The 15,492-nt window shown below is 45.8% G+C and overlaps 1 protein-coding gene across 1 annotated transcript in view; it reads left to right on the plus strand.

The window, feature by feature from the left end:
- The window catches only part of LOC133340803 (serine/threonine-protein kinase Sgk2-like), a 51,864-nt gene extending 39,529 nt beyond the window's left edge, over positions 1 to 12,335 (plus strand). The window contains 4 exon segments of the mRNA XM_061549211.1: positions 1,687 to 1,782; positions 4,668 to 4,823; positions 6,046 to 6,135; positions 7,846 to 12,335. Coding sequence (XP_061405195.1) covers positions 1,687 to 1,782; positions 4,668 to 4,823; positions 6,046 to 6,135; positions 7,846 to 8,016 — 513 coding nt within the window. The 3' untranslated portion in view covers positions 8,017 to 12,335.
- The last annotated feature ends 3,157 nt before the right edge of the window (positions 12,336 to 15,492 follow it).

Below are 15,492 nucleotides of genomic sequence, written 5' to 3' on the forward strand. Positions count from 1 at the left end.
GACCTGAAACACGGTGGGACAAACACCTCAGCCGTGGCAGATCACTGTTACAACTCAGTGGGCTCACATGATATTGACTTCTCCAAGACAGAGGTTCTCTGCAAGCCATCTGGCTATCATGAGAGATTCATTCATGAGGCGATCCACATATACAAACACAGAGACAATTTTAACCGAGAAGATGGATTCTGGCTTAGCAATCATTGGAAGGACGTAATAAACCATTTCGACACACATTAGGGTGGGTAGAATAATACATAGTGTTATATTAAATGTATAAGGTATAGGTTGGTTTACAGCAATACAGTATATAATTTAATGTTGGCAGTATATAGTACGGTATATGCTCGTGTGATGCAATAGAATAAAGTTTAGATGGAAGCATATTATATAATTTTTACGACGTAGAATTGTAATGTATTACTTGCTGTTAGTAACTCAGCTTATTGTAGAGTATAGTAAGTATACTGATGGTGCTATGCAATTTATACTTCAGTTTTTTATGTAGTTTATACTTTAGTTTTCTACGTGGTTGTTGAGTAACTGCAGCTACATATCATTAACATTCCTTTCCTTTGTTACTGCTAATCCCTGCACCCCCCTTGGTGCTGTTGATCCTGCATAATGCATGGGCATAATATGACTTTGAAACCCCCCCGCCCACCTCCTACGCATTTTACATGAATATGCTAAATTCCTCTTCATATGCACATTCTTTTGTTAAGGCGCTCTTCTTCCACCTCCAACGCAGCTTATATATAAGCTCCTAGCTTGGCAGTGTCTCATTCTTCACCTGAAGACGGCTGCTTGCGTTGTAGCCGAAACGTCGTGAGAATTATTTTATTTTATTATGTTTTATTTTTATTATTTTATTACTTCCCTTCTTCGTGACTTTACAGAAAGAACCAAGAAGATAAACAAATACAAATAAAATCTATGAGTACAATCGCAAAAGTTTATCAAGTCCTGCCGATTTCTCAACGTTAAATGCAAGCTTGGGCAAGGCAGCAAAACAACAAAAACAACAGTCCCAGACCACGGCAAGATAACAACACACCACAGCAGTAGTAGTACCTCAATAAAACGGCACATTGACATTGACCTATCGATACTGCACTGGTAAGGATCAAAGTTCAAAATCACATTTGTAAATGTGGCTGTATCCAGCACCAACCTTCTGCTTCAGTAAAACAAATTTTGAAGGAAGATTTATCATGTTCAGGGAGGAAACAAAACTTAGTGCTGCAACCGCAAAGGCCTTGTCACCTGTTCCAATTCTCATTCTTTGGATAGTTAAAAGGCAATTGCATGGATGTCTTAGCTTTCTCTACATGCCAGATAAAACCATACGCCACACACCATGTACGACACCATTAGGGATGTGCTCCTGATTTTCAGATGAATATGAAAAGTTGGAAAAATATGGCCTAGATATGAAGTTTTGGACGATCCAGAAAATAAATATCGTGTCGATTTGACCTGAAGACCATTTTTCCATCACCTGGCTCCGGGTGAGGTCCACCGTTGTTAACACGCAGACATGTTACACAAGTATACTGAATAAATCATCCAAAAATATCGAAAATTGTTCCCTAAAATCCGAATGCATCCCTCGGACACTGCACGTCGACAGTGGCATTTGCTGGCGCAGCGTGTGATTTATTTCTGGGCCTGGTGACGTTGCAGTACCTCGCCCCGGAGGTTCTCCAGAAGCTGCCGTACGACCGCACGGTGGACTGGTGGTGCCTGGGCTCGGTGCTGTACGAGATGATCCATGGCCTGGTGAGAACTACCCGCACCGTCGCCCTCCGCACCCTCTCAACCAGTTCGTCTTCTTGGTTCTTTCGGTAAAGTCACGTAGAAGGGAAATAATAAAATAATAAAAAAACATAATAAAATACAATTCTCTGGTAGAATAAAAATCGTTTTTAGTCTAGTTTTGTTTTATGGACAATTTTGTAATGCATACAATGTCAATTATTGGCCCCGATAAATTATGATGAAATTAGAATCCATTTCTCTGTAATGCTTAATATCGGGTTTAATTGTGATTGGTTATTCCTGTGAGGGTTATGGAACCTATTAGGGAAGTCGAGTCAGGTGACACGGTGACTCTGACTCCTGCTAAAGATGCTTTACGCTTGCTCAAGCAAAACGCTGCGCATCTCATGAATAGGCTTGATTGTCGAGGAAGAGCTGACACAATCACAATCGGGCGGTGGAGGGTTTATCACTCAGATTCGGTGAGATCACCGCCTGGCCTAACACAGCAATCACCGGTGTATTAACTACGTCCCGCGTACGCGAGTCGAGTCCTCGCAATGCACAGGCGTCACTACAAACTTCGTGCTGGCCGCAGAGAGGCATTTTAGCACGTAGCGATGGCAGCGCTGAAAATGAATGATGATGAGGCTGATGATGACAGCACAGAAATCGGGTCGAGGCTCAAAAGAAAGCCATCCCTTGGTTTGGACCAATCAGTTTCAAAGACAATGCATATATTATCATGGTGTGTTTTTGTTTGCATTTTGACTGCAAGTATTGAGGTGAATGCAGGCATGAATCCTTGTAAAAAGGTTTCAGTTTTGTTGCCAGAAAAAAGGGGAAAACCCCTATTATTATATTTTGGTACTGGCAAAGGAGGTCTGATTAAGCACAGAAATCATTCTGGTATCACATTTTATCTGCGCAATGAGTCCCTCAGAGCAAGGTGGAATTTCCTGCACAATCACTGCAAGTGCTCAACGCAATGCTCTTTGTCATATCTGAATTGAATATTCTTCATCATCATCTTCACAATATTCCACTCTTCCTTCACAACACGTGGCTGAACGCACAACCTCGTAAACACATTTTCAGACATGTTGTGCTTTTGAATCAGTGGCCGTGATATTTAAAAGTCATTCAGTTTAAAGCCACTGGGAGTAATTGAATGTTATCTGTTTATGTAATCAAATATAATATCAAGCGGCCACACCGTGTCAATAAAAACGTGTTGTTCACTTTATTCAAACGTTACACCTTTTTTTTTTACATCTTTGTGTGCACCACTGGTGACGAGGCTAAAGCCATACAACCTTTGAGACAGGAGAACCCGGCTCCATCGCGGATGGGAGTGCAGAGTTTAGCACAGACTAGAGCCAGCCATCATAGTCCCACGCGTCACGAGAAGCCTCGCCAAAGCGTTTCTTCTGTTTCTCACCAAGCTCCCTATTCCTTGCCTGGTGCACTCTCTCTCTCTGTCTCTCACCACTGCTCATCATCATTCTCTTCTCCTCTCTGTCATATACGGGGGGGGGGGGTCCCGATATACGTCGAGGTTAGGCACCGGAAAGTTGCGACGTTTCCCAAAATGGCGTATAACGGGGACTTTTCCCCCATAGGGATACATGTTAATGGGTGGGGATAGGGACCGTACAGTGCGTAAACATTGCCTTTGCAACGCAAAATGGGGAAGTTTCTCCCATTAGAAGCAATGGAATAAGGTAGGGATAGGGACCGCAACTTGGAGAAATGTTGGGTTTCATACCAAGCAACCGCAATACATACTGTACATGTACAGAAAAGCAGGTACTGTACATGCTATATTGTACAAGACGTACTGTATACAAACACACGCATTTATAACCAATTCTGAGTTCAAGAACCTTCAAACAGCATTGAGACTTGTCAAACAATCTTAAACGGCATTTTAAAAAATATTTTACCACTTCCATCATTTGTATGATGTCACCTTGAGGAGTGGATGAGTTGTGCTTGGTTGGAGAAGGTGTGGGCCACTTGTTGACTCTCCCTCTATGTTTACGCTCTTGAAGCAAAGTCGTGCCCGAAATCTGTGAAACCGTCGATGGGCGGCGCATATCGAGACGACGTACAGGCAGTCCTCTACTTACGATGGAGATGCGTTACGACGACCCCATCGTAAGTCAAAAATATCGTAAGTCAAAGATGGCCTCGCTTACCCAGGAGTCTTAAAGAATGGTAATAATTTAGCAAAACAGAGAAATGTACAGTACCGTACTGTATAAACTATATACTGTATGTATTTATTAATTACAATACTGTATTGCACAGTAAAATGTAAAGTAAAAACAAGGTCAATTCTCAGCCTACCGATATGAACTGCAAATTAAAGAAAGTTTTCTCAGGAAACAATCCTATCTGCTATAAAAACTTATAACATGCATTGAACGTATCGTATCGTGGTAACCCTAAAATGAAATTGCTAAAGCTACGTATCACACATGCATTGAACGTATCGTAACGTATCATATTGTCTTGTACTCACCAAGATTCTGTCCGTCGTCTGCGTACTTGAACGATGTTAGGTTGTTGATGGCTACATTAATTTAGTTATCGGAAGAGGAGGATGGCGATGATAAAGTGCAGTATCGTACCTCGTACGCTGCTGCGTTTGCCTGCCGCGCGAAATTTCAAATATTTTACAATTTTGTCGTATCGCTCTCACCATCGTAAGATCGAAATATCGTAAGTCGGGGACTATCTGTATATAGCGGGGACCTCCCTTGTACCACCCTTTTCTCCGCGTGCATAACTCCTCCGCCCACTTTCGGCCGCTCGCATCCCTCCGCTGCTTCTCTCCAAGTCCCGGACCCTTCGTCTAACGTCCCCTCCATCCCCGCCGTGCCCCCCCCCCCTCCCCGTAGCCCCCATTCTACAGCCGCAACACTGCGGAGATGTACGACAGCATCCTGCACCGGCCGGTGCGCTTCCGTCCGGGTCTGGCAGCGCCCGCCCGCGACGTCCTGGACCGTCTCCTGCACAAGGAGAAGCACCTGCGCCTGGGCGCCGTCGCAGACTTTGTACGTCCTGCTCCACAGCTCCTCGCCTCACCACCACCTACAACCTCACCAGCTCCTACACCTCACCAGCTCCTACACCTCACCAGCTACACCTCACCAGCTCCTACACCTCAGCAGCATCTACACCTCAACATCTACGTCTCACCATCTACACCTCACCATCAACACCTCAGCAGCATCTACACCTCAACATCTACGCCTCACCATCTACACCTCACCATCTACACCTCACCATCTACACCTCAGCAGCATCTACACCTCAACATCTACGCCTCACCAGCTACACCTCACCAGCTACACCTCACCAGCTCCTACACCTCAGCAGCATCTACACCTCAACATCTACGTCTCACCATCTACACCTCACCATCAACACCTCAGCAGCATCTACACCTCAACATCTACGCCTCACCATCTACACCTCACCATCTACACCTCACCATCTACACCTCAGCAGCATCTACACCTCAACATCTACGCCTCACCAGCTACACCTCACCAGCTACACCTCACCAGCTCCTACACCTCAGCAGCATCTACACCTCAACATCTACGTCTCACCATCTACACCTCACCATCAACACCTCAGCAGCATCTACACCTCAACATCTACGCCTCACCATCTACACCTCACCATCTACACCTCACCATCTACACCTCAGCAGCATCTACACCTCAACATCTACGCCTCACCAGCTACACCTCACCAGCTACACCTCACCAGCTCCTACACCTCAGCAGCATCTACACCTCAACATCTACGTCTCACCATCTACACCTCACCATCAACACCTCAGCAGCATCTACACCTCAACATCTACGCCTCACCATCTACACCTCACCATCTACACCGCACCATCTACACCTCACCATCTACACCTCACCATCTACACCTCACCATTTACACCTCACCATCTCTACCACCGCCTCACCATCTACACCTCGCCAATACATTATCACAACATCCTCCTCTCGCCATTTCCATCTTTCTACCACATCCTTACTTCCACTTCACCACCTCCATTCATGACATCTACCGCTGCACCAACACCTCTTCTCATTAGATCCTCAATACCTCTTCCACATCATCACCACCACCACCACTGCCTAATCACCTGGGTATTCTTACCGACTATCCCGCCGTTTGCTGGCTCTGACGTTTGCTGCTGCTGCGGCTTGCCCTCAATGCCCATTCTCTCTCTCGTTTTCTTTGTCGATGCAGCTGGAGATCAAGAACCACGCGTTTTTCTCCTCCATCAACTGGGACGACCTCTACGCCAGGCGCATCACGCCCCCATACAATCCAGACGTGGTATGTGTCCCAGCACAAGCGAGCGAGAAAAACGTCAGGCGAGCCGTTTTCTTTTATCGAGCCGGACCAGGTCTCGGGCTGAATAAGAGAACAACTCCATGCGTGTGGAAGCTGTCGCCACGCCCTCCCAACTGTGCCCACCGTCGTCCACAGAGTATTTACAGCTCTAGATTTGAAGTTTTCGTGACTGCAAGGATTCATACTCTTGGTTTTTTCGGTAAAAATTAAATGAAAAACAACTAAATTAAATCACGACGTTTCGGAGGCAACACAAGCTTCCGTCTTCAGGTGGAACCGTCACAGCTAAATTATTTGGTTGTTTTTTCATTTAATTTTTTACCTACGTGACTTTACCGAAAAAACCAAGAGTATTTACAGCTCCTCCGCAGCTCGGTGACAGCGACAGCCTTGGAATGGTTTTTTTTGTCACTGTAACTCTGCAGCGTCGTACTAAACTTGGCGTTAGCGTGCACTGCTTTCGCGATGAACGCCTCGGAAGGCGTCACGAGGTAATTGCGAGTACTTTTTTTTCCCTTTCTGGAATCTGACCCCGACAGAAGTGTCCCAGCTCCATTACAACCATCTGACCTCTCAGCAGTTTCTCGGTCAGAGTATGGGGGGGGCGGGGGCGGGGAGTCTTCATCCGGAGAAACCAAAGCTCTCGTGCGGAGTCTGTCAGGGTTTTGCCCTCAGTCTCCTGCTGTTTGCAACCTCCATGTCTCCTATCGGTCACCTTATGGAGCGCATTGGTGTTAAATAATACAAACTATAAAACTAAACTATTATTATATTACCAGGTAAGACCGACTGAGCTTGTATAGCTCGTTTTCAGAAGCGAGCTGGCTATTACAAATGATAACTCACCGAAGTGGCTTATCACGTGTCAATGTTTCGCAGCCAAATACTCTGAACGCATGTTTATAAATGTGGATGGAAAAATCGGAAATCCCGGAGAAAAATCCACGTGATTACGGGGAGAGAGAGACACGCAAAGTCCAAATATACAGGCGGTTTGGGTCGGGATCGAACCTACGTCCTCCTGTTTTCCCGGCGAGGTAATTAACATCTCGCCACCGTGATGCCCAATATCATAATTTATACTCGTGTAATAATATCTATAAATCTCTTTATTCGTCCAGGCAAGTCTCGTTGTGTCTTAGGACTTTTCAGGATGGTCCTCCATTGAGATGTTTGGCTTCTGGGAGGAAACGGTAGTACCCAGAAAGAACCCATGCAGACGAGAGGTGATAAACCCTCTAAAATCTGCACAGACGCATTCAAGTGCTAGTTGCTAAACTGCCACATCGGCATTCCTCTAAGTTATTTATGTAATACTTGGCAACTTGCGCGGTAGAGTTTTGGAATGTGCGTTCTATGTAGAAATACTGGTGTCATCTTCCGAATAAATGCCAAGGAGGAGGGAATTGGAAGTGAGCATGTTGGTCTCGTGTGTAGAGATGCAAAAGATGACGACGGACGGAGGGCCGCAGCTGGTGAATATCTTTGCGCGTCTTGACGCCCAGCCATAGCCGCCAAGCCTTCGGGTTCACGACCCTGTCTGCTTATCCACCTGGAGCAAAACAACAAACGGACTCTCCCCTGTGGTTCTTTTGTGATCGCGCTGTTTCGTTTAACTCCTTAGAGATTGTTTTCATTATTTTCAACTCGTAACGTGACGATGCGCGCATTCGTGCTGCCCACGTGGTTCAGGCGGGCCCATCGGATCTGCGCCACTTCGACCCGGAGTTTGTGCGGGAACCGGTGCCCAACTCCGTGGGACGGTCGCCGGACCCGGCCATCGTCAGCAGCAGCGTCGTGGCCGCTGGGGACGCCTTCCTGGGCTTCTCGTACGCCCCGTCGGCTGATGACACCTTCCTCTGACGAACGAACAAACGATGGCAGCTGCCTCCGTGTGACGAAGCTTCGATACTATTTAGCGAAGGGCGCTTTCCCCACCCAACGGTGATGTCTCGTTATAACAGGGCGAAGCCTCCAAAATACTCTCCTGTAACGGACAATGCGCTCCTTCAGTATGCAGCACCTCGCTAGCAGAGGACGCTTTGCTATAATGGGCTGCAGCCGCCCATGATAGACTGTGCCTCTTGATAGCAAGCGGTACTGCTGTAATTGACACCCAGCTGTAATGGACAATGATCCACGTTTGTCTCCTGCCATGACCCTTCGACCCGCCTCCTGTCAGATCACACCTTTGCTATACCATCACCCCACTTCTTTCACGAGCGCATCGGCCAACATAGCCTCCCTTTGACACATCTACCAATGCCTCTCTCTAGCTGCCAGATGAGGGTCAATAATGAACAAAACGTTCTATTTTGATTGATTCACATCGTGATTTCAAATGTAGTAGATGAACAACACCCAATCGACAGTGATGACATTATGAGCCTGCTTTTTAGTGTTTACTTCTAGTAGCTAAGATATATCAGTAATTGACTTATGTACACCTTAACCAATCTTCTTGAACGCGATTCACTCCCAATCGCACGGTCATTTCTCTCGTGAAGCGTGAACGGGAGAGAGGTCTGCGCGGAAGAGTGAGCGTTCTGACGCTGGCCAGGGCGCTCGGTTATGATTGGAGCCATAGATCCCCCACCCCATGTAACCCGAGGTGGGGGTAGTGGTGAATCAAATATTGCTGTCTCCGAGGGACAATGCGTTTAAACGAGTTCTAAAGAACAAAGCGAGAGGTCGAATAAGACCGTGTCATTTCCGTGACGAGTTTCAAGCCGGAAGAATGGTGACCGGCAATGCATTTGCACGGCCACGAGCGGTAAGCAGAGTTGGCCCTGGGCCTGGCCAACTTTGTTCAGCTGCGTTCAGCTGCGTTCAGCTTGGCACCGTGTTACAGGCCACCGTCAGGTAGGAGACTTGCAGGCCGTGACATCAACACCCCTGCCGATCACTAAACCATGTTTTATTGCAACACTGGAGAAAGTTCTAGTACATATTGATTTGTATTTACAAGGAAACCTCATCGATTTGCACTAATGCCTGGGGCCTTTGCAAATATTAGGAAGCTGACTTTTTTTTTTTCAAGTGGTTGAATGTTTGTTTTACACTTGAATGCACCCAGACATATGGACATGTTAGCACTGTGACTGATGAAGTCTTAACATAACACAAACAAAGTGCATTCGTTTTACAAAATGTAATATTGTGTAATATGCAAATGCAAGGGGATAAATGGCTATATTTTATATTTAGCATTTTATATTTTATTATATCTACACAGATACGTAACATTACTGTAAAGTAAAAAAATGCAAAGTCAGATTTCACAGTAGTTGGTATGTGAATCCATGAGGTTTGCCTGTAAATCATAATCTATGTGCCTTTTGCGGTAAATGTAATTGTAAAACATCACATCCACTTTCCAACCACTACCTCTCCCCAGGGCACCCAACAATATTCCTGCTGCAAGAATGCGCTCGCCTTCCCAGATTGGACGTCATCGCCATCATGTATTACTTTACGTCGCTTCACAACCGTCTCACGTGCTGTGAGGCGCATGCGATTTAGGCCTCGAGGGATAGGGTAAGGGAGAGGAGGAGGAGGATTTGGAACAGAGTTTAGCCGCATGGTGGAATGTACCGAAACTGATCACGGCGCTCCGTAGGAAAACTCTGCGTCTCGTCAAATCTGCTGGCAATTGTATGCTTCACAGAGCGACCCAAGGTGAGATGATCAACCATCTCTCCAGCTGAGGGTACTGACCCATGAGTCGTTAGAACTGGACGACACAACCCATTGTAAACGGGGCCTGGTGTCGTCATGCAAAGGCAAAATGACATGGCACCTTGTATTTGCTGTTCTTGGCATGGACTACTGGTGTCACGTCAACATGGACATCAGTTCACAATTGGGAAGAGTCGAGTGTGCCCTACGGGCGTCATGGTGACGAGATGTTCACTACCTCGCCTGATTTTCAGGTCGTGGTTTCGATCCCGACGCTGACATCTGCATATTTGGAGTTTGCATGTGTCTCCCCGTGGTCGCGTGGATTTTTAACCGGACCCTCCGGTTTTTCCCTCCACATTTAGAAACATGCTTTTATAGTATTTGGCTGCTATAAATTCCCACGTGATAAGCCACATCATTGAGCTATCATTTGTGGCCAGGCCGCTTGTGAAAAAACATGTTGCTCATTTGGCCTTACCTGGTGAAATAGAAAATAGGTTTTTTTGTTTTGTTAAAGTAGGACTCAGGTGAGGGGTAGAATTAGGGCTAAGGCTAGAAGCTACTATTGTGCCGAATAGCCATCCCAGATTTGGATCTGACCGAATATTGAATGCTCGAAAATGTTTCAAGCCAAGTGCCTGTTATCTCTGTCTGTCTGCACCTTGGCATCATCTGAATGTATCACTGCCCTTTTCCTCACGCTTGTAATTCTTCTGATATTTCATCTCGCACCTGATGTGAACGCCTATATTGGCTCTATGTCAGTATTCAATCATTGCGTGTCTATATTTGATGTTTCTCGCAATTTACACCTCTACCCATCTCTCTTCACCAATGTAACTCCCTTTGTCTCGTATCTATTTCATCTGCATCTCTCACTGTGGCTTCTCGCAAGTTTGTGTAGCTAATATCTCACCGCATGTGCCTGTAGCTCTCTACTCTCATTACATTGCCTCGACTTTACTATTCGGTTTGAATCCTGATGCATTTGAACATCTAATTCAGGTATTTAGTATTCAACGGGATATAAAAAGTGGCAATTGGTGCACGCCTAGGTGTAGCTTCAGAGATGGTGAAATCTATGGATAAGGGCTATAGTTATTATAGTCATGGCTAGTAGCTACTGTTGGAATTATAGTCAGTGAGGTTGGTCCATTCAATATAACTTTAGCACGATGATCAAGGTTAAGACTAGTATTGAAGCCAAGCTCGTGGTCAGAGATATATTTGACAGTTTAGGGTAATGATCAGAGTAAGGACTAGAGGTCAGGGTTGACGTTATAGTTTTCGCGCGGGCTAACGACCACAACTCATACATCCTCATTTTCCACAACATAATTTTGAGTTGTATCTCAGGCATCGCGTTCGCTGGCTCCAAGTCAGGAACCCATAGCCTATCGTATCTACTGAATGATCGTTGTCATGATTTCATTTGGCTCTACCCAGCGGGTCTTTACTGAGTTGACTCAGTCTGATATGGGCACCTGCTGTGTGTCAGGATGATTAGGCCAGAAATATAATGGCAGATGGTGGACTACCCCATTCAAGATTCTGAAAAAGAACCCTAGGTTTTACACTTTCTTGCAGTGAAACATGTGTTAGGATGTTGCAAACACCAAATAGATACATTTTGCAAGGCGTCAAGTCTGCATTAACCGCACAAACTTGTGGTAAAACATGCTAATGAACATGCTCTGATAATTATGCATTGAAATGCAATGGGTTTCAAAGACTGCGTATATTATCAGATAATGTTTGCATGTTTTTCCACAAGTGGATGTGGTTATTGCAGACTTGACGCCTGGCAAAGAGGTATCTATTTGGTGTTTGCACATCCTAACACCTCTTTTATTGCCAGAAAGGGTCACACCTAATCCTGTTTTTCATCATCTTGGACACTGGCAAAATGGTCCGATAGATACCCATTCAAGACTCGTGGCATGGACCCGTTGCAAGATTCAATGCAAGGGGCCAAATTTTGCTGAATCTCTTTGAACGTGTACATGATTTTGAAGTTGGGGATGTTTCATGTCTTACAATATTTCACGTGAATATCCTAACAAACAAAAAAACACTTTGCAAAGATCAAAAATGATGATAGGATGATGTAGGTTTTAGACTGTGTGTATTTTGTTAATTATTTTGATTGGTTTGTTCGTACAGAATTGATATCACTTATTCCAGTCTCATTCATCAGTCCACTTTAACCTTTGCATGAGAATTCGATTTCCTGTTTGGCTTTTGTAAACGTGGGTATGGATATGGAATTCAGGTGTAAGAGTAGAAGCACACGTTGAAGCAAGGGGCATTATTAACGAGCTCTGGAGGTTATTTGGGATTTTTAGAAGGCCAACAATTATAACAAGTGACCTTTATATAGTTACGGGTAAAAACAAGAATTATTTCATATTTGTTGCTGATAATTTTGGCAAAAAATATTGAGGCGCACACTGTGCCGGGAGCTGTTAATGACAAAAAATAAAAACATTTAAAAAAAGTAACCCGTGGTTGTGGCTTTTGTGGTGTTGGCAATATCGAGTGTGTTTCCTCATTGTCACGAGGTAGCAAAAGGGAGTATGCATGCGTAGGGCTGGTCCAGCTCGGGCACATTAGTCCAAGGGTTGGGCTGGTTTATTTTTCAAAACGAAGATATGATCGTGTGGCCAAAGCCATCGACACCACCACACTTTGCTTTCTACCCTCCGACAGAATCCCACAGAGGGTATTGTTTTCAATGAGCAATACATCGTCATTTGTGATGATTAAGTGGCTCTATCCAATGGTAATGGCTGGCAATGAGTTATGGGAGTGTAGCAGTGGCATTTATTTATCCTTTCGCGAGAATGAGGTAAAACGTTCAGGCCAGGGTCACCTTAGACATATCAACATTAAAGTACACCATTCGATACAGCGAAGTCAAAAGCGGTTATTTTGTGTCTTTGGTTACACTCATTCTCGCCGTACACATTTTGAATGTCTACAAATTGTTCACGGCTAACGCAGAGATCAAGCAAAGGCAGCAACACAGCAGCAATCCAGCCGCGTACACCAACTCGAGGCGTCACTCCTGGCGCTTCCACAAGTGGCGTTTCCTTCCCCATGCCGAGCTGCTGACAGGAGTAGCTGCCAATTGTAGCCAGAAGATTTGTGGCCATCCTATTGTATAAAGGTGTCAGTTTTTGTACCAGTTGAAAGGGTAAAAACCTATTACTATATTTTGCCACTGGTAAAGGAGGTCTCATAGAGCATCCTATTGGACTTTACCCACGAAGCATCCTAACAGTCAAAGAACCACGCCCATGATCAGCACGGCATGGGAAGGCCCGCATCCATCATTGGATTAAGGGCAGTACATTTATTTTATAATTAAGAAATGTACTGTGGTGCTTTTTTGTATATTGTATTATCATATATAGGGGTCAGCAAGCGGCGGCTCAGTACAAAGCCATTAAAGAAACAATTAAAACTAAGTCTTTAACATAATTTAACGTAAAGATAATGTATTAAATACGACAGGGGAATGGATCACCATGTACACAACAGTCCAAACTGTATTGTTAAAGAATTAACTAAAGATTTGGGGGGGGGAATAAATAGACGCAGTTTAATCCATCACATATTTAGTTTAAGTCAGAATTTGTTGGCCATCTGCTGTATACCTGCGAGATTTGGGGCCGTCCATAAATGACGTCACGCGATTTTGGACGAGTTTTGACCCCCCCCCCCACTCGTCACACGGCGTCACAAAAAGTCAGACCCCCCCTCAAATATGACGTCACAAAGCTCTGCCCCCCCCCAAAAAAAAACATGCTTCAAATCGCTTTAAACTATTGTTATTGTAGTGCGTATTTAATGTGGCGCTGCACTCTGATGTTGTAGGAAAATTTTTTATCAAAAAGTCTATTTAAGTAGAACGTGTTGTCTATATTTATTTAAAGTTGCGCATTTTGATGTGACGTCACATTTCAACCCCCCCCCCCCCCCTCGTCACACATCGTCACAAATGTCTGACCCCCCCCCCCCCCCTCCAGGTGCGTGACGTCAAACATGTTTTTTATTTCACCAGGTAAGGCCAATTGAGCTGAATAGCTCTTTTTTGAGAAGCCACAAGACCACTAACGATAGCCCAACGAAGCAGCTGATCACGTGGAAATGTATCGCAGACAAATCATCTCAACGCGTGTTTCTCAAAGTCGAGGGGAAACCCGCAGGGCCCGGAGAAAAATCCACGCGACCACGGGGAGAGCATCCCAACTCCAAATATACAGCAGCAGGCGTCAGCGTCGGGGTCGAACCATGACCTCCTGCATACCGGCAATGTAGTTAACATCTCTCTTTTTGAAAGGTTGGCGACCCCTAATATTATATATTTATATATAAACGAGAGGGCAGCCCGTCCTCCGTACACCAACACCAACAACATCAATCGCCACTAAGTGGCGGCGACGTCACCGCGACGCTTGTGCCAGGCTAGGTGCACTTTAAGGCCACGTTAAGTGTCGAACGCCCCAAGGTCACGGGACAGCCCCAGGTGCCATGGGTTGACTGGCTGAGATGACTGGCCGATGCACATTCTGTGTCCCCTACCGAGCCTCCACGACACCACTTGTGGACACTACACGCCATTTAATTGCACCACTTGACACGATACCGCCACAAGTGCACTAAACTCACTATCACGTGCTCACTTACCTCGCACATTCACGCATTCCTTCATTCACTCGTGAATCTCTCATTTACTCACATCTCTCTGATGAAGTCACTCGTACCAATCATTCATTTACTCAATCGCGCCTCTCATTCATTCTCACCCATTTGAAAATTTCTGCCTCGTTCACTTTCCTTCATTCATTCAGTCACGCATCCTTCATACTGGTAGGAACCTCCTGGTTACACCAGCCCACAGGGGATTATTGTGTCCGTCCGTCCGTCGCGCAGGGAGGGGCTGGGTAAGGAGGGAGGGGCTGGGTGGGGAGGGTGGGGAGAGGCTGGGTGGGGAGGGTGGGGAGGGGCTGGGTGGGGAGGGGCTGGGTGGGGAGGGTAGGGAGGGGCTGGGTGGGGAGGGTAGGGAGGGGCTGGGTGGGGAGGGTGGGGCTGGGTGGGGGGTGGGGGGTGGGAGGGGAGGGGCTGGGTGGGGAGGGGCTGGTCACCCCGTGGTGCCCTTATAAAACTCAACGTTTAACCTACTCACGCCGGCTTGTGCCCGCCCTCACAGTCGGCCATATTTGCGGAATACACCACGCCGCCGTTGACCCTGGCCATTGACCGAGCAACCCAACGTTCCTACCAGCTCCCTCCGCAGGAATGTGCTTTACTCACTAATTCTCTCACGTACACAGGTTTTGTGTTCTGACGAACAGCAAAACATTGGATTTTACACAGCACATTAGCGAGTTAAGGTCCAGATGTAGAATTACAACAGCGCATATAAGGAACACTGTGAGAGACAAAACGTTTTCGAGGTAAATTTATCTCATTCCTTCCAAATTAAATCTCTTATTACTCATCTCATTCATCGCTCAATCACCCACACCGCTAATTATCAATACTTAATTAAATAGACTTTTTAAATACGCACTACAATGACAATAGTTTAAAGCGATTTGAAGCATGTTTTATTTTATTTTGGGGGGGGGGGGCAGAGCTTTGTGACGTCAT

Source organism: Lethenteron reissneri, chromosome 10 (assembly GCF_015708825.2).
Source record: "Lethenteron reissneri isolate LAM-NWPU_2019-01 chromosome 10, ASM1570882v1, whole genome shotgun sequence".
Lineage (NCBI taxonomy): Eukaryota > Metazoa > Chordata > Hyperoartia > Petromyzontiformes > Petromyzontidae > Lethenteron > Lethenteron reissneri.